This window comes from Euprymna scolopes, chromosome 26 (assembly GCF_053919585.1).
Source record: "Euprymna scolopes isolate OS-2025 chromosome 26, ASM5391958v1, whole genome shotgun sequence".
NCBI classification, from domain to species: Eukaryota; Metazoa; Mollusca; class Cephalopoda; order Sepiida; family Sepiolidae; genus Euprymna; species Euprymna scolopes.
Window position 1 is genome coordinate 67,133,738 of NC_136507.1, and position 26,285 is coordinate 67,160,022.

The following is a 26,285-nucleotide window of genomic DNA, read 5'->3' on the forward strand; positions in this document are numbered from 1 at the left end:
TGGGCATTTCCTGTCTTTACGATAATCCTCCTTCGTTCTAATTAGCTTCTTACATCAAGTGGTTTCATGTCTTGTCTGGGTCGATTCCCATGAAAAAAGAAAACGTGACTTAGTTTCAAAGAAAAAAAAACATACCCATGCAATATTTTATTTATTTATTTATTTATTTGCATGCTATCTTAATTGAGTGCAATTTATAAAAACCGTATGTGATTAAAAAAAAAAATCCTTTAAAACTAGGAGACATTCAAACGCAGATATTAATATCGTAAAATGTATTGCCTTAGTAATGTGTGTTCTCTCTATTTCTATTTTTGTTGGCCAATCACATCCAACTATTTGCGCATGAACAAATAAACACCGTAAACACGATAACGTCTTTATAGGATATAGATAGATGGATTCTGAATTAACCGACTTAGATTTTAATCTGTTTCCCATGACCCGTAAGGCATCGTCTTCTTCATTTTGAAAACAAATCTCAAGGGCGATTAATTAAAAACTAAATTAGGCTGGCGCGCCTACACCACGCACCTATATATTCTGATAAGTATTTATTTATAAAAATCGGACAGTTGTTAGCACTTGCCGAAAATCCTAATGATCTCCTCATCCCCGTCCTCTTCCTATTATTATTGTTATTGTTATTGTTGTTGTTGTTATTATTATTATTATTATTATTATTATTATTATTATTATTTCATTCATTTATTTATTTATTTTTATTACTTATTTATTTTTATTATTTATTTATTTTTATTATTTATTTATTTTTATTATTTATTTATTTATTTTGATTATTTATTTATTAATTTTTATTATTTATTTATTTTTATTATTTATTTATTTTTATTATTTATTTATTTATTTTTATTATTTATTTATTTTTATTATTTATTTCTTTATTAATTTTTATTATTTATTTATTCACTAGGAATAGTCACACAGACCATCACCAAAGATTTCTTTTTGGGAACAACTTGTGGCATTCTTTGGAGTCTGAGTGACAACAAGTCTCCACAAAATTCCAGTACTCTCCACCTCTTTCGGTAACCATTGCAGATTAATTTGCGTTATCGCAATAGCCGCTTGCCATTGATTTTTCATTGGTGGCGACCATTAGTCCTCACTGGAATTCGTGTGACAAAAAGCCTCCCCAAAGTCACAGTCCTCTTTGCACTTATCCAACGGAGGTCTGGCTAGTGCTTTCTCTCCCCGATCTTTCCATCCTCCTTGACTCTCCTCACTTATTTGGTGTGGCGTCAGTTTTTGGTGACACAAACACGGAAAAAATAGGGAGAAGGTACGGGCGAAGGGGGGGGGTTAACTTACAATTATACAGTTCCAGGTTTCATGATTCCATATGATGCTCCTCTGTATTTTACATCTGTAGCATTTCCTGCATGTCCAGTTTATGCTTTTACCTCAAGGGGGTTCCTTAATATTTCAGCCGTTTTCTATTACTGTTATCCATTGTATCTTGTCAGCAATTCCTCTGATTCCAGTCTCTCCCATTCCTTTTTCAAAGTTTTTCGATATTGTTCTTAGTACTCCTACTAATAGCGGTACTATCTTGACTTTTTCATCTTCCATATCCCTTTGAGCTCTTTGGCCAGTTCAGTGTATTTGCTCCGCTTCTCTGTCTCCTTGATATTCACTCTGTGGTCTGCTGGAACGGCAAACTCTACAATCTGGAAGGACTTTTCATTCTTGTCAACTAGTATTACACCCGGTCTCCTTGCTTGGATGAGTTTATCCGTTTGTATATCTATGTCCCATAGGATTTTGTGACATTCATTTTCAAGTACTGCTCCCGGTTTTTGCTTGTACCATTTGTCTGGATGTTCAAGATTCAGTTATCTGCATAATTGCTAGTGTACTGCCTTCCTCACTTGATCGTGTCTATTCTTATATTCATTTTAGGCTAGTTTGCTGCATTCGCTTATTATGTGGTTTATTGTTTTGTCTCTTTGTCCACAGAGTCTGCATTTGCTGTTTTCTTGTGTTTTGTCGATCCTTGGTTTGATGTGGTTGGTTCTAATCGCGTTATCTTGTGCAGCTGTTATTAGGGACCTCGTTTTTCTGTTTACGTTTCCTTTGTCTAGCCATTTCCAAGTGTTTTCGTTTGTCTCATCTTTTTCACCCTTATGAATTGTCCGTGTAGTTGTTTCTCTTCCCATTTTTCTTTTCTTGTCTTATCCCTTGTTTCTTCTGTTTCTGTCTTGTTTGTTGTTTCAGTGCCTTTTGCTGCAGTAATTATTCTCTCGGTGTTCTGCATTATTATTTTTTTCTAATTTTTTTTTTGTATGTAATTTACACAGTATTATTATTTTTAATTAAGGTAAATAGCGGCGTTTTAGTAAGCGAAGGCTCTCATAACCTCTAATCTCGTAGAATTGATCACTTCAGTTGAATACTAGGCCAGTCCAGTAATTCTAATTCGGTAGTAACCTGTTTAATCGATTACGTGGAGGCTAGAAAATTCATGTATCGTTACTTTTGAGGATGTCGAGAGGTCGTTCAATCTGTTTAGCCTGTGGTTAAGAAATAAGAGTTCATTAATATCACTGATTTACCATTCTAAGAAGTAAACATCTATCACCTCGCCTATATCTTATGCATAGCCAATGTTTATTAAGCAATAGAGGGATAGAAGGTGAGTCATAACATTGTGGGTACTATCTATACTGTTTGTTACTTTCTCAGTTAGTTCGTACACTGCGCTTTGAAAAAAGCCAATACAAGTTTTGGAAGCCAAACTGCTTCAAAAAGGGCCAAATTCGCGAAATTTCGCCTTAAAATGATCAGGATATGAGAGTAACCTCCTTTTGATGTAGCCTCGTTTTCAAATATCATTAGAATAATATATGATCATTGTTGTAATAATGTGAGAAAGGAACTCGTAGTAATTTGACATGCAGCGGAAGTCAGCGAAACGTTACCTAAAAAGGAATATTCAAAAGAAACAGGGCAAAAAACGAACATTGTCTGCAAAGAGGTGCTTGGATTGAAAGAGTGAATTAAAGATTGTCTCTTATAATGTGATATTTTTATTATTTGTATTGAACTGTGTAGCACAATATTACTTTCTGAATATTTATTAGTACTCAGTAATTAATCTCATTTGAGCCAGTTTCTATATTTCAAATACAATAGACACTATTTTCATAGAAATATTAACAAACTCATATTTGGCGCGTGTTATTAGTTTTTGTACAAAAAAACAAAAACAAACAAAAAACAAAACAAAACTAGTTTTTTCAGCTATCCAGAAAAAAATATCAGTTTATCCAAATATATTTGTTGTCATTTTTCATGCCGTAGAATTTCCACGGATCTTGCTAGTTCTAAATATTTTAAGGATACTTATTCTATTTACTTATTTCATTAATTTATTAACTGCAAGCTACGGTTTTAACATGACAATGTATGAGATCTGGCGGCGAAGACTTTACAATGCATTGCGCATGCAAGTGAAACATTGACAGAGTATGTTTTTGGAATGATAAATTCTTTTATGACAATCGCTCGATAAAAGCCATAAAGCCACTTGATGTAAAGATCTAACAAGTACGAAAGATGATTATGAGATGCCTATTAATTTTAGTCTTGAAACGACCAAGGTTGTATATAGAAGGAAAACAGTGAGCAGAAAGAGAGTTCCACAACTTTACAGTTCTTGGAAAGAAGCTAATGGAATACGAAGCTATATGACAGTGGGGTATTAAAACAACAAATTGATGGCGACCACTAGACCAACGAGTTAAACGAGCTGGAACAAAGGAAGCAGGGAATAAATCAGACAATTCTGAGGAACACATGTCATAACAGTATTTGTAGAAAAGACTGAGATTAGCAACATCACGTCTGTGGAAGAAAGGTTGCAATTAACAAGAAAGTCTGAGCCCAATCAAATTACAGATAGGTTTCTACAATTTGTCAAGAACTTTCAAATGGGACACAGATTCACCAGCCCAAATATGACAACTATCCTTGGTGTAAGTTTGTGGAGAAAGCCGAACGAAGTTATAAATATCAGAAAGGGGTTTGATATGAATAAATACACGAATAACATTTATAATATAAATCTCACCTGTCTGTTTAAATGTATGTATGTATGTATGTATGTATGTATGTATGTATGTATGTATGTATGTATATATGTATGTATGTCTACCTAACTTTCGGCAGGCAACGGATTTTCACAAAATCGGTATCATTTTGAAGCACGACCCTCGGACGACAAATATCCAAAAATTGGCCAAAAATATTAATTCCTTTTCCTTCAACTGGGCACTTTTCTACAGGGAGGGTCGGTTTTTTCGCTGACATTTTTTGCAAGTCATTAAACCCTCGAAATCGCACAAAAGGCGTTATTTCGATCGCCCGTGACGTCATAACCACGGTAGGCACATTGGTAAGATCGTTTGTTGTTTTTTTTTTTTTCACCTCTTTTTCCTCTGGCGCGTCACGGGTTCGAGTCTGCTTACTACTTCTATTTTTTTTTTTTTTGCTCAACCAACACCCTTACACACACCTCCACTTTCTTTTCCACCTTCGTGTCACGGGTTCGAGCCTGCCTGCCTGCTGCAACTTTATTTTTGTTCTCTCAACACACACCTCCAAACATCCGGGCAACGCCGGGCACCCAGGTTAGTTATTCAATAAAAGAAATCACCGTGATTGGAACATATTTCCCGGATACTAGACACTCCAGTTATGTAAGTAAACCATATGAAAATTTTATCGAAGAAAGATCAAAAGGAAGACCAACAAAGACATCAGCCGACCAAATAAGGGATGAGAATAGGGATGCTGTTCCTGACACCTGCCTGGTGTTACTATATCAGTGAGCCTGAAAATACTAGTTTCCTTTATCGAAAAAAAACTGTAAACATTAACCCAAGGTATAAAACATGTGGTTTTAAATCTAGAAATAATAATTTGAAAAATTAATCAATAGAAAATAATAAACTGAATTGTAATAACACTTGCTGTGAAGCTAACAACATAAGCCCGTATCATCAGAAGTAGAAAAAAGAGAACCATGTGCAATAGATGGAAACGAACTGGCTACTGACTGCTAAGAAATTCGTAGATTTACTGCATTGCAAGGCAAGTGTGTATGACCAAAGATGTACTAAACATTGATGTTATGTTTTTTCCTTTCCCGTTGCAAAACTCAATCATGTTTTGCAAAATCAAAACCAAAAACAACACTTGATTTTTCATGTGATCAGATTGACAGCTGTTTATCAAAACTCAACCAAGTCACCGAACCTGTTATGTTTGCATGTCTCTGTCTGTCTGTCTGTCTCTCTCTCTCTGTTTTTCACTTCCTTTTCAATGAAGAAAAAGGTAGAATTAAATTAACATTGCATTGTTTTAAACAGTCGAGGCTTGAATTCCTTGCGCGAAGAACGCATAGTAGTTTTGCTCCGGCCGTTGGGGATACGTCTCGGGTCGATTTTAAAATGCTTCTTAAATGGAAAATAAAAGGATTTAAATTTTTATAAAATTGACTTTGTTTGCTGGTTTGTACAAGCGTTAATTTTCCGCATCAGAAAAGCGGTTCCGACGATGGATACCGCCCATAACGACACAAAGAAGACACTGCCAGTCGGTTATAGCCGACGCCGTACTGATCTCTTGATGTACGGGATGTGCCTGTCGTTTTCAATGTGTTTAACATAAGGGGAGTTGGTTGCCGTGCTAGTACAGAACAACTGGTTTCGAAACGTCCACAAGACACGGACAAACCAAAAAACTCTCCTCGGCAAACGATCGGCTCATACATAAAAATGAACTTTTTATCTCGAAATAAGATAGAAAATCAAACACTGTACGAATATACCGGTGTTTTAAGAAATCACTCCTAAAGTCGATCCTTTTTTATTATTAGTTTATACTCCTTTCTTTGGCGTTATTGGTACAGCACTTGAGTATGTCAATTTTTGTTTCTATCTTTTTTATATACGGTTTTATTGCTGAAAAATAAACTACTTAGTATTTGCAGTAAAGAGTGAGTAACTACGATGAATGCATTGTTTTTATTGACGAAAGTATATTAGAAATTGTTTTTAACCAAACATAATTCATTTTGAACTAATGTTGAATACCTTTGTATGATATTTGCTAATTAAAACTCGTACAAAATGTCGCATACGTTAAAAAAATACATTTATATAATGATTTCTTTTTGTGTTGTTTGGTTAATTATCTTAAATTTATATATCATTTTAATTGAAATTCGTTGAGATGAGTATTATTTATGAATTTATTTCATTGCGGACTATTATCCTGATCTTTTTAGTTGTTGTTTCACGACGTTTCGGCCAACTATTCCTCTGGCATTCGGGGCCCGTGGTGCAATGGATAGAGACGTTGAATCTCTACGGTTCCAGGTAAGCATTGTCTGAAGATAGCGGTTTCAATCCTACTCAAAGCCAGCCAGAGGCTTACTTGGCCAAAACGCGGTGAGACGACAACAACTCTGGAAAGCCAGTAATTGCTGTGAATACAGTTAGGAGATTCGGAGTTCCTATCCCGTCGCGGTTGCCACCTGACGAAGGCCAGAGGAATAGTTGGCCGAAACGCCGTGAAACAACAACTATGAGCTGGCACAAAGGAAGCAGGGAATAGATCAGACAATTCTGAGGAACACATGCCTTAACAGTATTTGTAGAAAAGACTGAGATTAGCAAGATGAGGATACTAGTCCGCAATAAAATAAATTAATAACTGAAATTTGTTGTAAAAAATATTCGATGCCTCCATTCAATCTCGAAAGACAAAGGATATCCATTGTAGGGGAAGCTGCGCGAGGCAAAGGTTTCGCAATCCCAACCACACCTCTACTGAATCGGCACTGTTAGAGTCCAGTAGTAAGGAGACGTCCAGGACAACTCGAAACAATGACGATAAGCGGAGAGCGCATGCAGCACCAATTTAGTACTGACCAGGTTCAACGTTGCTTAACTTCAGTGATCCAGCGGGAACCGGTGTATTAACGTGATTATGCAGTACTTTAAAAAATATATTGAGTTAAAAAAAATATTTTAGACTTATGTAAAATTCGAACCCGAGTATTAACATTGTAAGTTTACTACGTTAGTAAAGTATGTTCTTCATATTCTTTTGTTTGTCGACGTCTCCCATCAATATATTTGCGTACAAACAGACAAACGCTCAAAACATAACCGTTTTACTAATAAAGATGTTATTTATTTTAGTTTACACTAAATATCACTTGCTTCAAATTTTTCTCTTTGATCAGTCATACACAATATTTCAGGGGATATCACTTTTTTTTTTCATGTATTTTTCTATTACTGTCCCAAGGACACGTGCTATACACTGCAAACAACGCTTCAAGCAAACTACACCACTCTCTTAAATGAAGATTGTATTTGATTTTTCTTTTTTTGAAAGCCTCGAGGATACGGCTGTTTACTAAGGTTATCTTCACGATCATTTCCGATTGTCAACAGTTTATAATTGTTTGGCGTAACTTTGTTCATCAAGCCTGAAACCTTATTGCTGACAGAAATTTAGAACTTTTGACACGTTGTGTACAATCGAGCACAAAGACCGTTAGATAAAAACGCGTCCACTCGGCCGGTTAAATATCTCCACATTCCCAAAGAATGAATGCGCCTGTGTTTATCAAATTTTTGCCTGGTCGCGTTTGCAATATTCTCTTCTGGGGCGTGTACTTATCGTAACGATTACTTGGTACTTATGCAAAATAAGGACCGTGCTATGGTCGGTATTTTTCCAACAGTTTATATAAAATGCCGAAATGTGTCGAACGAATGTTCCGTGATATTTTTTCTTTTCGTGCAACACTGTTCAATTTTTTTCAATCAAAAATATTTTTGTTATTACTAAGATAATTCAATGAAAAACTCATGGAAAAATGAAAATAATATTCTATCAATAAAAAAACTCATGGAAAAATGAAAATATTCTATCTAGAAAATACAATGAATAATTTGGGGGGGGGGTCAATTATTATGAAATTTTATGAAAACCAGAATTTAAAACAAGAAAAATAAAACACTCATTATATAAGGTAAGTTTGATAAATAAAAAAAAATAGTACATAAAGTTAAAAAGCCGGAAATGGACTCAATTTAGCTAAATATAGAACGGAAGTCAGTAAGCATAAAACGAAATACGAAACCATATGGAAACACTTCTTGTTTTATAATGAAACAATAAAAAAGAAACTAATGAAATTTTATTTTTTATATTTCTATAAAATTGTTTTTTTTTTAATATTTAAAATATACTCATTTAGAAATATTTTATTTCAAAAAAGAAATTTTAACTTTCATAATTTACGTTTATATAAATATTTTTTTTTACTATGTGAACTATATTTATATATAATATAATTACGAAAGAAGCAAATAACGAAAGAATGGGGAAAAGAAAGGGAAAATGAAGGGGGTGTGGAGATGGACAGTAGTTAAGTTTTGAGGTTTAAAAAACATTAGGTGGTTGTGGGTGTTAGGGGGAGTCTAGGAAGTTCATCTAGGCACGGATAGAAATATAGGGATATAGAGAGGGGAGGGGAGAGAGAGGGAGATAAAAGGGGTAAGGAAATGAAGGGGAGTAATTTCAATTTTAAGTTTTTAGATTTAATAAATAATAGAAGGTGGTGGGGGATTAAAGCTGTTTAACCACACACAGAAATATATGAAATGGGTAAAGAGAGAGAGAGAGAGAGAGAGAGAGAGAGAGAGAGAGAGAGAGAGGGGTAAGCGATTCAACACTTAATTTAATAATAATAATAATAATAATAATAATAATTATAATAATAATAATAATAAAAACATAGGACTATATAGATACGATGGCCTTATCGTAGTTGAAATTCAAATGGCCCTAAATGTGAGAAATGAAAAAAACTAAGGAAATGAATAGAATAGATCTAAAACTGGACATTAAGTCCAACGTAAAAACTGTCAACTTTCTCGATATAACTGTCAACCTCTCAAATAACTCATATGAATCTTACACTAAGGACAATACTTACCCACTTTATATACACCCATTATCAAACCATCCAAAACATATCATTAAACATATCCCTACATGTATCGACAAAAGACTTAGCACTAATTCCTCTAAACTTGAAATATTCAACAAACAAACCATTCTACGAAAATGCCCTTTAGGAAAGTGGCCACCCAAACACCATCTTTAATTACATTAAACCTAATTCCTCTAATACTTTAAACGAGAAAAATAGGACTAGGAAAATAATTTGGTTTAACCCCCCCCCTTCAATACAATGGTCAAAACAAAACTAAACAAATATTCTTTCAACTAATAAAAAACCACTTCCCCCTAACCACACGCTACACAAAATATTCAACAAAAACACAATTAAACTCAGCTACATTTGTACTGATAACTTAGAACAAATAATCAAGAAACATAATAAAAAAAATACTTAACAACGATAAAAATACAAATAACATTAGCAAGAATAACTGTAACTGCACCAATAAATCTGAATGCCCACTTAATCAACAATGCCTACGAACGGAAGTAGTGTATAAAGCTACAATTGCACCTACAGAAAACCCAAACGACAAAAAATACTATATTAGTTTGGCCGGCACCTCCTTTAAAGATAGATTTAGTACACATAAATGCTCCTTTACAAACCGCAACCACCCTAACAAAACCTCATTAACTTCCTACTATCTACATCTAATCCAAAATAGCCTTACACCAACCATTAAGTGGGGAATCCTTAAAAAATCTAGCATATGTAAATCTTTAAATTCTCCATGTCTCCTTTGCCTAAACGAAAATCTTTTTATCTCCAATTTTGAAGATAGAGACAAATTACTAAATAGACAACATGAAACTACCATAAACTGCCGGCATTACAAATCCCACCTCCTTAGCAACTATACACCTTTCTGAAACATCCCTCAGATTACATCGTTTTAGATCTGCTGAATCATACACCTAGTACAACCATCCACCGTATTCACTCAATCACTGTAACATATACACAATTAAATCCTCCTACCCCATTCTCCCTATACCCTATATTACCTTACCCTCTCGCCCTAACCCCCCTAAACCCAACAAAATAACCTATATCTACAATTACTACCAATTTTAAACACCACATAATTTTATCTACCATACAACTACCCAGTATTCTGCGTCTATTTCTCTCTCTAGCTAAATTTACCCACCCAACCCCAACATATCCCACATACAATTTCCGCAACTTGACATGGGAGAATATTATACATGTAACTATATAGGTTTGCACCTGCACATGTGAATATGTATTGAAGCGTATAACAGCCCAATGCTTTATATGCATATATATATATATATCTTAATATGTAGATATCCCAATATAACTGTGAGCCTAAAGTGATTTATAATATTTTAAAAACCAAATACCCTAACTTAGAGTAGTAAAGTACTTAATCTCCATAAATTGACCTTAGACTCCTCCCCAAACGTTATAATTATACCTACCTAGAACCATTATCCCATTCAACTATTAACTATACAATCGTCTAGAACTCACATTCCCCTTTCTACTTGTTAGAAATATAGCCCAATATCCCCCTAATTTTTTTCACTTATATAACCATTTACTCAGTATGCCCATATGTATGGAATTCTATATTTACATTGCTTGTGCTCTGTATGCGTATATGTCTATAGACATGTCTAGAACAATACCAAACCTTGGTAACCCTGTTGCACCTGACTCCTAATATCAGACACCCCGAACTAGTATATTAAACCATGTAATCACCCGCAACACATTACTCTGCCCCCCCCCTATTTATCTCTTGTATCTAAACCTACCCAAACATTAGGACCTACGAGCCATTATAATTTAACCCCTATCCAAGGAATACTTACATCCAGGTAACTCCATACAGACTTCCAAATATAAAACAAACCGCATGTTTTGGAACATGTCCTATCATGCATATACCTAACCTCGCCACCTTAATTATACCTATTTATATATCCTAGCTAACTTTACTTAATTTTTTGTACTTATTATAGATATCTATATGTTTATGTATGTATGTATGTATGTATGTATTATGTATGTATATGTCTATATATGTATATATATATATGTGTGTGTGTGTATGTGTGTACATATATGTGTATTGGTATATGTGGGGGCATGTGTGTGTATATATGTATGGAGATATATCCATAATTTACTGTATATCTATCTATATATGTATGTATATATGGGTATGTGTGTATATATTTGTATGGATGTGTGTATGTATGTGCATGTATGTTTGCATATGTGTATATGTATGTATATATATGTATGTATACATGGGTATGTATATGTATACATGTGTGTATGTGCATATATGTTTGCATATATATTCACTTTAATTTCTTAAAAAACTTTATTACTGAATAAATTATGTTTATATATGTATAAATGAATTATGTGTATATATGTACTTATATGTATGTTTATGTATGTATTTTTATGTATATTTATGCATGTGTGTATATATATGTCCGTGTGTATGTCTGTATGTATACATGTGCATTGGTGCATGTAGGTGCACGTGTGTATATGTATATATATGGATATATACACCCATAATTTACTGTATATCTATATGTATTTATGTACGTATACGGGTATGTGCGTGTGTGTATATATATAATGTGGATGAGTGTGTAGGTGCATGTATGTCTACACTTACATATAAATATGTATGTATTTATATGTATGTGTGAGTTTATATATATATGTATGTGTGTGTATATGCATGTATGCTTACACATATATATTCACCTTAATGTCTTAAAGACTTAATCTATATATATATATATATATATATATATATATATATATATATATATATATATATATATATATATAAAAGCGAAAATGTATGCGTGTATGTGTGTTCACTTTTTGTGTATGTCTTCAAAAGGCTTTTTACGCGCGGATTCTCGAGGCCGTCGCTCATTTTTAAAACTTTTTATATCACGTCTAAATGGTAATATCTATGACTTAATTTGCCTGATTTTGAAACGTTAATTATTCGACATTTTCGGATGTGCACGTGTTGCATTTGTTTTTCCGTATATAAGAAAAGCGAAACTCTATTCGAAATACTGGCTTACGGCCATTGTTCTCTAGAAAGCTATGTAACGTTTGGTCAATGTCGGCTTCGTCATATAAGAGGCTTTCATTTCGAGACAAGACACTCCCCCAATAAACAGGGAGCTGTTTTTTTCCAAAGTTAGTTAAAAACAAACAAACCGGTTTATTGACCTCATTAAAAACTGTCCCGCAGAAAATGTTAATCGCTGATTAGCTATCGCGTACCATCGCCGCATGTGCATTAAGCTTTTTTGTATAAAAAGCAGAATCGCGTTAAATAAAACACTGTCCCGCACTCAAAGTTCACGTCAATAACTCGTCAAAAACGGGCATCTGTTTTTTTTCACACTTTACTATTTTCCAACTGCGCGTCAAGGCTTCGTTTTTTTTTTAACAACCAACGATTTTTCTTTTTATTTACCCAAAAATCACACACACTTCCAAACACCCGGGCAGCGCCGGGTACCCCTCGCTAGTAGTAAATAAATATATTTCGATGTAACTCAACCTGCTTCAAGAAGGCAAATCGTAGTTACTACAAACAACCTGAACGAATCCTCAACATGTCAAAGCACATTTAAAACGAGCGCATCTCCTTAGCGGGACACGTGTTGAATCGCTTACTTCTCTCTCTCTCTCTCTCTCTCTCTCTCTCTCTCTCTCTCTCTCTCTCTCTATCTATCTATCTATCTATCTATCTCTCTATCTCTCTCTCTCTCATTCTCTCTTTCTCGCTCTCTCTTAACCCATTTCATATATTTCTGTGTCTGGTTGAGATCCTAAATACCCCACCACCTTCTATTATTTATTAAATCTAAAAACTTAAAATTGAAATTACTCCCCTTCATTTCCTTACCCCTTTTATCTCCCTCTCTCTCCCCTCCCCTCTCTATATCCCTATATTTCTATCCGCGCCTAGATGAACTTCCTAGACTCCCCCTAACATCCACAACCACCTAATGTTTTTTAAACCTCAAAACTTAACTACTGTCGATCTCCACCCCTTCCCTTTTCCTTTCTTTTTCCCATTCTTTCGTTATTCGCTTTTTTCGTACTCCTTCTAATATTTCTTCCAAATCATAATAACCATTTCTGTAAAGTCTGACGAGGTTACTGGATCGCTAATCCGACCCGGTAACCGAAACATGTGTAACAAAACAGATAAAATGGTAATAAAATATCAAACGCATATTTGCTCTACAATAGTATTGAGAACTTTCTTCAGGTTTTTACTAATTACCATTTTGGCTATATATATATATATATATATATATATATATATAAAAGAGGAAGAGGGTTGCGATGCATAGATGACTCTGTAAACAACACTAAAAAAATTAGAAAAATACATAATGCAGAACATCGAAAGCATAATTACAAGGAAGAAACAAACAAGGAAGAGGACGAAAGAAAAATAAATGGGACGAGAAACAGCAACATGGACATGATGATGATTGCAACGTCTTGTCAGACGAGTGCCACTCCCTCAGACATTTAAAATCCATGAGCCCAAATGCCCGAGGGAGTATCTATACAAATATGATGTTACAGAGTCTTAGCTTTGTACGACAGCTAAGTCTCTCTCTCGGTTCAAAATGTTGAGATCCAGCAACAAGCAAGAGCAAGATAGCCAGCAACAAATTAAACTGCAGACCAGCTTAATGCGGGTAATGGTCTTCCGCTTTATGGTTTTTTAAATCAGAGATTTGCTTCTCCTAGAAAGGTTGCCTTCACCACGGCATACGGGAGCCCTCTCCACCCCAATACACACACACACACACACACACACACACACACACACACACACACACACACACACACACACACACAAATATACACGGTGCTAGTTGGCCGTTGACCCAGAAAAAGAGTTCATTCGCCCTTTGGAAGGTCTTGTTTTTAATCCTTCAGGGAGACTAGCCGCCCTCCTCACCAAACAAGTCTGGTGGGGGAACCAGTTTAGTCGCCGGTGACCCGACCATGAGGCAGGTAGTACTGGGTTACATGGTACCAGTAGCACATGACATGACCTGACACACATATACATATATATATATATACATATATATATATATATATATATATATATATATATATATATATATATATATATATATATATAATCCACATTTTATTTATTTTTCTCTTCTCCCCTTCCGTCGTCCCGGTATATATTTTACGGTAATTGTTAATATGTCGTTCTCATTTCCACTTTATTTTTAATTTCTTCCCCCTATTTTCTTAAAAAAATCAAAATGCCATCGTTTGCCCTGTTAAGGATGGCAAAAGACGTCTAAAAGAGCTTTCTTGTCCGTCATATTTAAAATTTCCAATCCAATGGGTAATTATATATATATATATATATATATATATATATATATATATATATATATATATATATATATATATATATATATATATATATATATAATAATAGGTGGTAAAAGAAAAATGATAAAAAGATTTCACATGAATGGATAGTCCGGTGAAGGGTAAAAAAATCCAAGAATGGTAAAATCCAAAACGGTCAAATTTAAAATTTCCAATCCAATGGGTAATTATATATATATATATATATATATATATATATATATATATATATATATATATATATATATATATATATATATATATATAATTACCCATTGGATTGGAAATTTTAAATTTGACCGTTTTGGATTTTACCATTCTTGGATTTTTTTACCCTTCACCGGACTATCCATTCATGTGAAATCTTTTTATCATTTTTCTTTTACCACCTATTCCCCTTACCTCACCTTTTTTTTTTAACCAAGTAAGATCTGTGACTTACTTGTAGTTTCATTAAATATTTTTATATGCAAAATCTGATCCTGCATTTTGCTAATTCCTGCCCACTGATGAGAAGGAGAGTATTTCTTCGAAACTCCGCGGATTAAGGACTATCCTTTCTTAAAATGAAATATGTTTTTAACTCTTTTTCAAGATGTCTTTTAACATGTTTTATTAATCATTTGTTCATATATATATATATATATATATATATATATATATATATATATATATATATATGATTGTTGATTTTTTTTATTAGCGATTCTGTAGTTTTTTTTTAATTTATATATTAGCGATTCTGAAGTCTTTCTTTCCGCTCCCTGAGCGCTTATTATGAGAAAGGAGTTATCAGCCCTTTGTTCACATTTTTTTCTGTCCCACATTTTTAGGACGTATTATTTTGTTTATTATTGTTTTTATTAAATATTATTACGTGCAGAAAAGTAAGTAATCTACAAGCGTACATATTTCGGATTTTACTCTTCATCAGTATAGATAGGCTAAGTTGACATAGAACGAACCTACCACCGCTCGATAAGTGCTCTAGTATTTTATCACGCGCCAGCGGGTCCTCCGTCAATTTTTATGCTCGATTTTTATCGCTATAAATATAAGATTGTTGATTTCTTTCTTTCTTTTTATTAGCGATTCTGTAATATTTTCTTCCTTTCCACTCCTTGTCCGCTTAATATAAGAAACGAGTAATCTACCTTTATTTGCATATATTTTTTCGCCCCACATATTTTAGGAGGTATTATTTTGTTTATTATTTTTTAATTATTTTTTTTATTAAATATTATTACGTGCATAAAAGTAAGTCGTCTATAAACATGCATGTTTTGGAGTTTACACCTCATCAGTATAGCTAGACTTAGTTAACAAGTACTTTTTGCACGTAATAATAATAATAATAATAATAATAATAATAATAATAATATATGTATATATGTATACATATATATGCGTGTATATATATGTGTGTGTATATATATATGTATATATATATGAATATATATGTATATATATGTATGTATCTATATATCTGTGAATATATATGTATATATGTATATGTATATATATATGTATGTGTATATATATGTATATATGTATACATATATATATGTATGTATATATATGTATATATATGTATATATGTGTATATAAATATATATATATATGTGTATATATATGTATATATATATGCATATTAATGTATATATATATGCATATATATGTATATGTATGCACATGTAGCTTCCTCAGACTTAGGAAGCTACAGACGGCCAAAAACAATAATGCAACTTAACAGAAAGAATATATATATATATGTATATATATATGTGTACATATGTATATGAATATATATATATATATACATATATATGTACATATACATGTATATGTATACATACATATACATATATATAGATATATATGTATATCTATATATATATACATATCCGTATATATATACATATATATATAGATATATATATATATGTATATATGTATATATATACATGTATATATACATATATATATACCTATATATACCTATATATACATATATATGAATCTATATATACATATATATACAGATATACATACACACACACACACACACACACACACACACACACACATATATATATATATTTAATTGCGAATTGTTTCCGTTATAATAATAATAATAATAATATATATGTATATATATACATGTATATATATACATATATATATACCTATATATACCTATATATACATATATATGTATCTATATATACGTATATATACAGATATACATACACACACACACACACATATATATATATATATATATATATATATATATATATATATATATATATATATATATATTTAATTGCGAATTGTTTCCGTTATAATAAACACGAAATCTGCATTAATAAAAATATATTAAGCGTATTTTATAACCGGCAAATAAAAAATAATAAAAAAGGATATACTTACCCGGATTTCAATGGATGTAGACCAGCCTCGCCATTGACAATAGTGTTCATATTATTGTTGGTGACTGCGATGTTTACTTGTTGGGCGTTTAAAAATTGTGAGAAGCAGGTGATTAGGAGAAGGAAAAGAAATTGCCGCGATCCCCCTAGTAAATATTCCACCGTCTCTCGTCGCATGGCGTGATGATATTGTTTATGTCAGTTCTTTTTCTGAATTTTGTATGCTAGAAAGCAACTCGAATAAGACTACGGAAGACTCAGGCGAGTTCATAAAATGCAGGTGTGTGGTGGAAATGTGTTTTGTTTTATTAGTTTTTGAAAATTGTTTTTTATTTATTTTGTTTGGGTGTAGATCATATGTTATCCATGTACCGAAACTATTGTGAAGAACTAGCGATTTTTTAAAATATTAATTTTATTAAAAAGACACTAGGTATGGCACTGCGTTTTTAATAATAAAAAAACCCGTAGTAAATCGTCTATGCGATATATTTTTTTCGGGTACCGGTTAACACACATTATTGATATTAATTTTAAAAGCTATTACCGAATGTATCGCAGATTTGTTCCTGATGGCAAAAATCAGAATAATAGACTTAATCGGATCAATTTTATGAGCGGAAGAAACCAAAGTAAATTTTGTTCGTAACTAGACGAACCAACGTTAAAGAAAAGAAATTGGCTGTTCAGGATGAAAAGTTGATTTTGCTAAGAGATAGCTTATTGATAACAAATATTGATAAATAGATGAGCTTTACGTTATTATATATATTAGCTGGGTACTAACCAACGCAAGATTTCTCATGATTTCGTGAAATTGAAGGCGATATAATTAAAATCGTCTATCTATTTGTGTAAATTTTGAAGCCAATTTTTACCTACATCAAAGATGAGTAATGTTTTTGTGTAAAGTAAAATAAGTGTACGTTATTAATGTTTTGGGTGTGTTTTAGTTTTTATAAGTTTTTAAGTATTAAATAAATTTGCGAGTTTTTTTTTTAATGAAACCTCAAGTATTGTCAAATGTATATCCTAAAATAAATCCTTTAATTTATGTTTTACTGTTTGAAAATTGATTGGCTCTAAAATAAGGTTTCAACCTTTGGATTAAAAGGGGATCAAGTTCACTGCATAGTGCATGTTCTATTTGCAATGAGCCGTCATATGGCTGTAAAGTATTTGATAATTAGGATAAGTTTTAGCTTGAATGGGATGGAGGCAGGTAAAGCGAATAAACAATCGTTGCATTTTATTCAAATCGAATATAATATTAGGATATATGTACACGGCGTATAAAAATTGTTCATAACTCATAACTTTTAACACACAGAATATGAGAATTGTCCATGTTTTTCTTTTTGTGTCTTATGCTGAGTAAGAACAACTAGCAAAGACAGAACGTAATTGTAGACGAAGCGTTATAATATATGTATGCATGTATTTGAGAATGGATTAAAATTACACGTATGTATTGTTTTTATTGTACCGATATGGTTATTGACGTGAATAGTTTTGTATGTGTACGTATTATGGATATGTGGGCACGTGCCAGAAATGAGAATCATTCATGCACATTTGTATATATATATATATATATATATATATATATATATATATATATATATATAATATGTCTGTATATTATATATATATATATATATATATATATAATACACTTAGCTCTTTAGACTGCTGTTCTAATCCCCTTTAAATATATATGTATGCATATATATATATATATATATATATATATATATATATATATATATATAACTACTTAATTTACTCACATAAAATTAATATACGAAAGTATAGATTTATGCGAAACTTCAAGTATTTACTTCAAAAGTGCTCAATACGTAGGTAGAGCTAGTTAGTAATTTATAAAATATATATGGCGATTAAGCTACACTGAATATTCCGCGTTTCATCCACTCTAGGACTCCTCAGGCTTATGCGCGAATTCTGTGGTTGTTTATCGTTTTTATATGCTCCTCTTCTATTGAGATTTTAGCTTTCTAGTATCCACCGCGCCCTTCCTATCAGCCAATATATATATATATATATATATATATATATATATATATATATATATATATATATATATATATATGCGTGCGTGTGTGTTTATTATATAAGTATATATATATAACTATGTTCAAATTTCAACAATGCTTTAAAAAGGACCATCAATTTTCTTACTAGTGCAACCACATGCAATTCATCCATGACCGAGTAATATCTTATATCCCGCGAATTTACGACAGCAGCCAGGGGAAAAAGAAAGCAGCTTAAAAATACTGAACGACTATTTTCCGTGAGAAACAGTCTTAATTTTAATATTTCATATATTTGATTACAATGTCATTACATAATTGGCTCGATATGGGATTAAGTAAAGAGAAAGGGTATCGAAAGGTTTGTCAATGTACATAATATAAACATGTATGATGAAATTATATTATTTTTTTATTCACCAGGAATTAAAATGTCCACGTTATTCTTAGTAACATTGATAGTCCTGAATCCGTTTTTCATAAATACGTAGACAGTGTGCAAATTAATGTTAAACGTCAGTAATAAATAAGTATACGATTGTTTGATAAACAAAGTTAATCTAGAAAATTAAATACGTTTTACGTCAGTTCTTCATTACTGATAAAATGTAACCACTAGTCATTTTACTAAATTCTATATAACCCTTTCTCTCGTGTGTACTTACATATACTCGTTAGTCCTATATTTTTTTATATATAATAAATACTTGTCTTCGAATGAACATAATCTGTATAGTCACTCTGAAAGATGCCTTAGAGAGAATGATAAGGTATTACTTGTATGAATTAGTCAATATTTAAGAATAATATTCAGCTTAATATACACTTGCCAATATGTTCTCTTGAAATTAAGTATTATATATGTGTATACTAGCTCAGTAATATATATGTATATACTGTACGAGCTAGCCCGATCTGACGCTTCCCGTGACGAGAGACGTAAGGAATAATAATAATAAAAAAAGAATTAAAAAAAATTACCTATTTCTTTTATTGTAGATATTTAGAGTGTATCAATATAATCAGGTTACACTTATATAGTCGAGAAGTTAATTTATTCGTGTGTGTGTTATGTTTTGGTATATATATATATATATATATATATATATATATATATATATATATATAGAGAGAGAGAGAGAGAGAGAGAGAGAGTGTGTGTGTGTGTGTGTTTTTATATTGGTATATAAATGTGTGTCTTTGTGTGTTTATATGAATATATATTGTCGTTATATCTATTGCCTTTGTATATTTACATATGTATATTTACATATGTATATTTATATATGTGCGTGTATATATTGTCTTTATATAGTCTTTGTACATTTACATATGTATATTTTTATATGTATATATATATATATATGCGTATATATGTGTATATGTATATTGTCTTTATATCTATTGTTGTTGTAGATTTATATATGTATATGTGTAAATATATATATTGTCTTGCTATATTTATATATGTATATTTATATAATTATGTGTGTATAGATATATTGTCTTTATATATTGTTGCGTATATTTATATATGTATATCTATATAGATATATGTGTGTATATATATTTTTTTCCTGATATATTTATGTATATTTATATATATGTATGTGTGTGCGTATATTATCTTTGTCTATACTGTATTTGTATATTTATATATGTTGCGTGTATATATATTTCCTTTTTATATTATTTGTATATTTACTTATGTATATTTATATATATATATGTGTGTGCGTGTGTGTATATATGTATATATATTGTTTTTATATATATTGTATTTGTATATTTATATGTCTTTGTGTATATGCGCGTGTATTTACATATATACGGATATTTGTATAATATGATTAAGTATGCTCAATAATTATGAGGTGTATAAAATTGCGTTTTATGCTGGGGTTATTATATTTCAAGAGAATGGAATAAAATTACACGTGTGTATTGTTTTTATTGCATCGATATGGTTTTTGTTGTGAATAGTTTTGTATGTGGACGTATTATGGATATGTGGGCACGTACCAGAGTTATTGCATATGTTTGTCTCTGTAAATATGTAAATATTTGTTATATATGTGTACAAATATAATTGAACATATATGCATGTATATAAATTGTCGGAAGGGACTTCAGAAATAAGAACCAATAATCCTGATTACTGTTGCATTAAATCTCGCACCTCCCACGTCAATAAAGAGTTGCCTGTCCTAGATGAGGTAATGATTCTCCTTGCTCGTATTGAAGAGGAACTACTAATGTATAGTTTCCGAATTGCGCTTAGTCTATAATAATAATAATAATAATAATAATAATAATAATAATAATAATAATAATAATAATAATAATAGTAATAATAATATGCTTCCTATATATTGAAATTATTCCGTGTCTTCAAAGCAGTACACTTTGTTTAAATAAATTGAGCCAACGAATATGTTAGAAAGCGACTAATGTAATACAATGCTTGGTTTAAAGATCTATCAAACTAGCAGGATCGTATATACATTTATGAATTAATAAGCACCGCAATCACTGAAGAGTCGCCTCCCTTGATGACATGAGGACTTTCGTCTTATTTTAAAAAGTTCAATTTCAGAAATTTGGTCCACCATTAAAAAACAACACCGAAAATATTCTCAATAGTCTACAGCAGATGTCCGCTATATTTGGGCGTTTTTTTCGTGTTATATATGAACCTCCAAAATTATTATTTAAATAAATTTAGACAACTGTTGTTTATGTAATTTCTTTATCTTATTTGAAATTATTTTGGAGGATCTTGAATTTCTAAATATAATTTAATGATCTTGTGCCCCACTTTGCCATTGTGAGGAGCAATATATAAGGAATATTTTGGCATACTTACAGAACCAAATTTTATAAATAAATCAATTGTGTTTTGGCCAGTGTGTATTTAATATATATATATATATATATATATATATATATATATATATATATATATAAACTTAAAGTTGTCAATTAGAAAAGATAAACGTTTAAAAATTTGCCCAAGTCTCCACAATTAGTCCAAAAGGCATTTTTGTATATTTATGCCTTAGCCGTATATTCTTTTTTTTTTTTTTTTTTTTTTTTGAGGCGGGGAAGTGGCGTGAAAACGGAAGAGAGAAAGAATAAATACGCTATTTGCCCGATTCCGGATGTTTAGTTTGTGTCAGTGTTGCATGTAAACATTGATATACGTGTGTGGCTAGATATGAGTACTTATACATGTGTATATGTTGGTATGTGTGCATATGATTGTATGTGTATACATATATGTGCGCGTTGTATGTGTTAGTGCGTTAGTATATAAATCCGTGTTGTGATCCGTGCGTTAGTATATGTATTTACGTTGACACACACATATATATATTTAGAACCGATGTTACAAATCTCTCTTCGTGTACGCTTTGTTGGTTTTGATAACAAATTGTGGACTGCTGTTATTTCTTTTTGATGCCGGACAATCTAGAAAAAAAAAAGAAAACAAAAAGCATTATTACATGAATATATAATTGTTGACTTTTGAAAATGCGCATGTATTGTCTATGCTTCTTACTATAAAGTAAGTGAACATCCGGTTTGGAAACCTTGCGAAGTGTAGAATTGCTCCTGTGTAACCCTTACTCCTAATTCCTCTGTAACGGCGACTGGTTATATCGACTACAGTTGTACTTTTTTGGTTAAATAGAATTGTACAATACACTATATGAAACAGGCTCGGATGCCCTTGAGCAAGATATTTGCCCCAACACCATTATCCTGAAACCCATCTTTCTCAACTGCCGTCAAATATTGGTAGCAACAGTAGTTACTGAAGCGACGTGGTTGCTATAGAAATCAGTCATAAAAAACGTCGCTCACCTCATTAGGTTTTTTTTTTTTTTTTTTACAATTTTGAACACCTATAAATTCATTATAACTTTTGTTTTACTAAACGAGAATTGAAAATGTTTTTCACAATATAGCTGAGAAAGTGGTCTATAAACTGTAATAATTGTTTGAAATTTAGTCGAAAACTGAGTGAGGCTTTAAATCAGTTCTAAATTACTAAAACTACCACTTAACCATATATTCAAACACGGTAGTGTTTGAATGATATATATTCTATGAAAAACAACACTGTGTCCCTCGCCCGAAGATCAAAGAGTTCAATCGACCAATATTCGTACGCTTAAAAACTTCAAATTCTAAAATGAAACAAAATGTCTCGTCGATTTTGAGAAGGAATGGCCGCTTTCTATTGAGATAATTTGCTATGATTTATCACGGTTTTTGTTGCGTTCCATGTTTACCTCGAGGTCGCTGGCAGTTGATGTTAAGTCCAATATCTGGCCATCTGGCCACCTCTCCCTCAACCACTGGTGTCCATGTAATCTCTTGAGGCCAGAAGTAAATAATCTGGCGATGTACTTCTCTGTGACAATTTTGATCCTTCGTATTTTCTTAAAACCCAAATCCTGAACGTCCAACGAAATTCTTGTTTTGAAAGTAGATTGGCCCAAATCGACATACAAAAAAGTATTCGCAATAATAATAATAATAATAATAATAATAATAATAATAATAATAATGATAATAATAATAATAATGATAATAATAATAATGATAATAATAATAATTAATAAATAATAATAATAATAATGATAATAATAATGATGATGATGATAATAATAATAATAATAATAATAATAATAATAATAATAATAATAATAATAATAATAATAATAATAACCAAGTACAGTCAATGAGGAAGGAAAGACCGATCAACTAGGTGTATCAGAATTTTTTGGGAATTTTTGACACCCCTAACAGAAAACTGCGAATAAAATATAAAAAAAACTTGTAATTTCTCTTTTAAAAGTGGGTTGTTTATTTTCTGTATGAAATATACTTCCAAAATAAACTATTAAAGTTGTTTAAAAAATAATAGAAACATTATTTTTTTATTTTTTACAAAACAGCGTTTACAAAGTGCCGGTGTGCGTTCAACCAGACATTTTTTTAAAAGTATGAAATCAATTGAATTTTACGAGTGAATTTTTTTCAATTTTGAAACTTTAAAAAACTATAAAAAATTTTCTATTGGTTCAATTTTTACGATATTTTCCAGGTCAATGTGAAATTTTATGCTCTTTCCAATAAACCGAATATAATATTTTAGACAAACGTTTTTTATAAATTCACTTCCCATTTTGAAATGTCTATTAAAATTTAAATAATTAATTTACGTACCAAAGTTTTATATATCACAAATTGAAGATAAAAGATCAATAAATAAAATATTCTAATTTAAAACAGAAGAAGAAGTGTTTTTTGGAAACTTACCTGTAAAGTCCAAAGTGTAAAACCTTTTTATTTTAAACCACGTTGATTTTTTTTAATTAAAGCTCATGTTATGCTTATATCGTCAAGTAAATGCCGGACGCTGACGGCATTTTTTTTTTATTTCATTCAATGTTTTCATTTTTACATATTTAAAAAAGAAATTCACTCGATAAAGTAGAAATAAGATATAATAATAAAAAAACTCCTGTATTTCATTAAGAGAACTTGAATAAATCAACTTACTATCTTACAAATCGGCCGACTTGATTATTTGTTTAACGAAAAAAAGCTTATAAGTGAATGTGTGCTTTTTCCACCTACGGAGGCCCCAAAATACTAATTTTGGTTAACAGCACGCAATAAAAAGACATTAATTCTGGCGTTTATAAGTCACCGTAAGATAATCGCGAAAAAGATCAGAGAACATTTGAACAATCAATAAATCTGAGTTCGCGTTTTTTTTTAATCTATTTTTTAAAAAGGATATAGAATATAAGTATAAATATGGATAAATTCTTAATAATGAACAATGAAAGTACACATTAAATAGAAGTTTTTTATAGGTAAGTGATATTTTGGAATTTATATATATTTTTTATAATCGAACTAAGTAAAATTTCGTTGATTTTCTTTCAATTTATTTGAAAGAAAACCGATTTAAAAAAACAAAATTGGATAATTTGCTATTAAACTTGTTACTTTTTAAAAAATGTTCTTTGCTCCTTTAATTGAAAAAAATAGAGGTTGAATTACATTTTTCAAGTAGTTATAAGCTTCGAAAGATAGTAAGTTGATTTATTCAAGTTCATATACGGCATTTTTAATGGCCGATTCTGATGCACCTACCGGTGAACTGACCAGTCCTCAGCTGAATAAGTGCGAAGAGATCTAGAACCTTGGGGAGGCTTATTGTCACTCAAATTCTAATAATAAAATACTAATAACGATAATCATAGCGATAACAACAACAACAACAACAAAAATGATAATAATAGTAATAATATTAATAATAATAACAATAATAATAATAAAAACGAAACTAATAATAATAGTAATAATAACAATAATAATAGCAATAATAATAATAACAATAATAATAACAATAATAATAATATAATAATAATAACAACTACAATAACAAAATTAATAGTAATAATAATAACAATAACAATAATAATAATAATAATAATATAATAACAAGAGGAAGAACAACAGCAGCAACAATAATAATAAAAATAACACACTATAACCTTTTACGCACATAAAGCATAAGATGTTCGATCATCATCTGATATCGCCAAGGAAAATAAGTTTCATTTTTTCAAATTTTAAAATCAATTGTTCCGAAATCAAATTATGTCGGCCATTAACTAAAACACTACAATTTAAAACTTAATTCGTTTTATTGATTTAAAGAGTACTTAGCTTACAATTATTTTCACGTCAAGAAAACAAAATATTTATTATTAAAAAAAAAATATATCTCTACAATTTAAAAAAAAAAATGAAAATTATATTAATTTTAATCAGTAGCATGAATAGACGTTTATTTTTTATATATTGTTTCATAACATTATTTTTTTATATTGTTTCACAACATTATTTTTTATATTGTTTCATAACATTATTTTTTATATGTTGTTTCATGACATTATTTTTATATATTGTTTCATGACATGATTTTTATATATTGTTTCATAACATTATTTTTTTATATTGTTAAATAACATTATTTTTTTATATTGTTTCATAACATTATTTTTTATATATTGTTTCATGACATTATTTTATATATATTGTTTCATAACATTATTTTTTATATATTGTTTCATGACATTATTTTATAGATATTGTTTCATGACATTATTTTTTATATATTGTTTCATGACATTATTTTATATATATTGTTTCATAACATTATTTTTTATATTGTTTCATGACATT

The 26,285-nt window shown here is 30.7% G+C and overlaps 1 protein-coding gene and 1 long non-coding RNA gene across 2 annotated transcripts in view; both read right to left on the reverse strand.

The window, feature by feature from the left end:
- The window catches only part of LOC145248139 (uncharacterized), a 173,820-nt gene extending 155,281 nt beyond the window's left edge, over positions 1-18,539 (reverse strand). Inside the window, exon 1 of the mRNA XM_080109953.1 lies at positions 16,955-18,539. Within this exon, the coding sequence (XP_079966079.1) occupies positions 16,955-17,130 (176 nt within the window). The 5' untranslated portion in view covers positions 17,131-18,539. The remainder of the gene's footprint in view (positions 1-16,954) is intronic.
- Positions 18,540-22,079: 3,540 nt separating this feature from the next.
- Positions 22,080-26,285, reverse strand: part of LOC145248140 (uncharacterized) — a 32,535-nt gene continuing 28,329 nt past the window's right edge. Inside the window, exon 2 of the long non-coding RNA XR_013863330.1 lies at positions 22,080-22,481. This is a non-coding gene — a long non-coding RNA (uncharacterized LOC145248140). The remainder of the gene's footprint in view (positions 22,482-26,285) is intronic.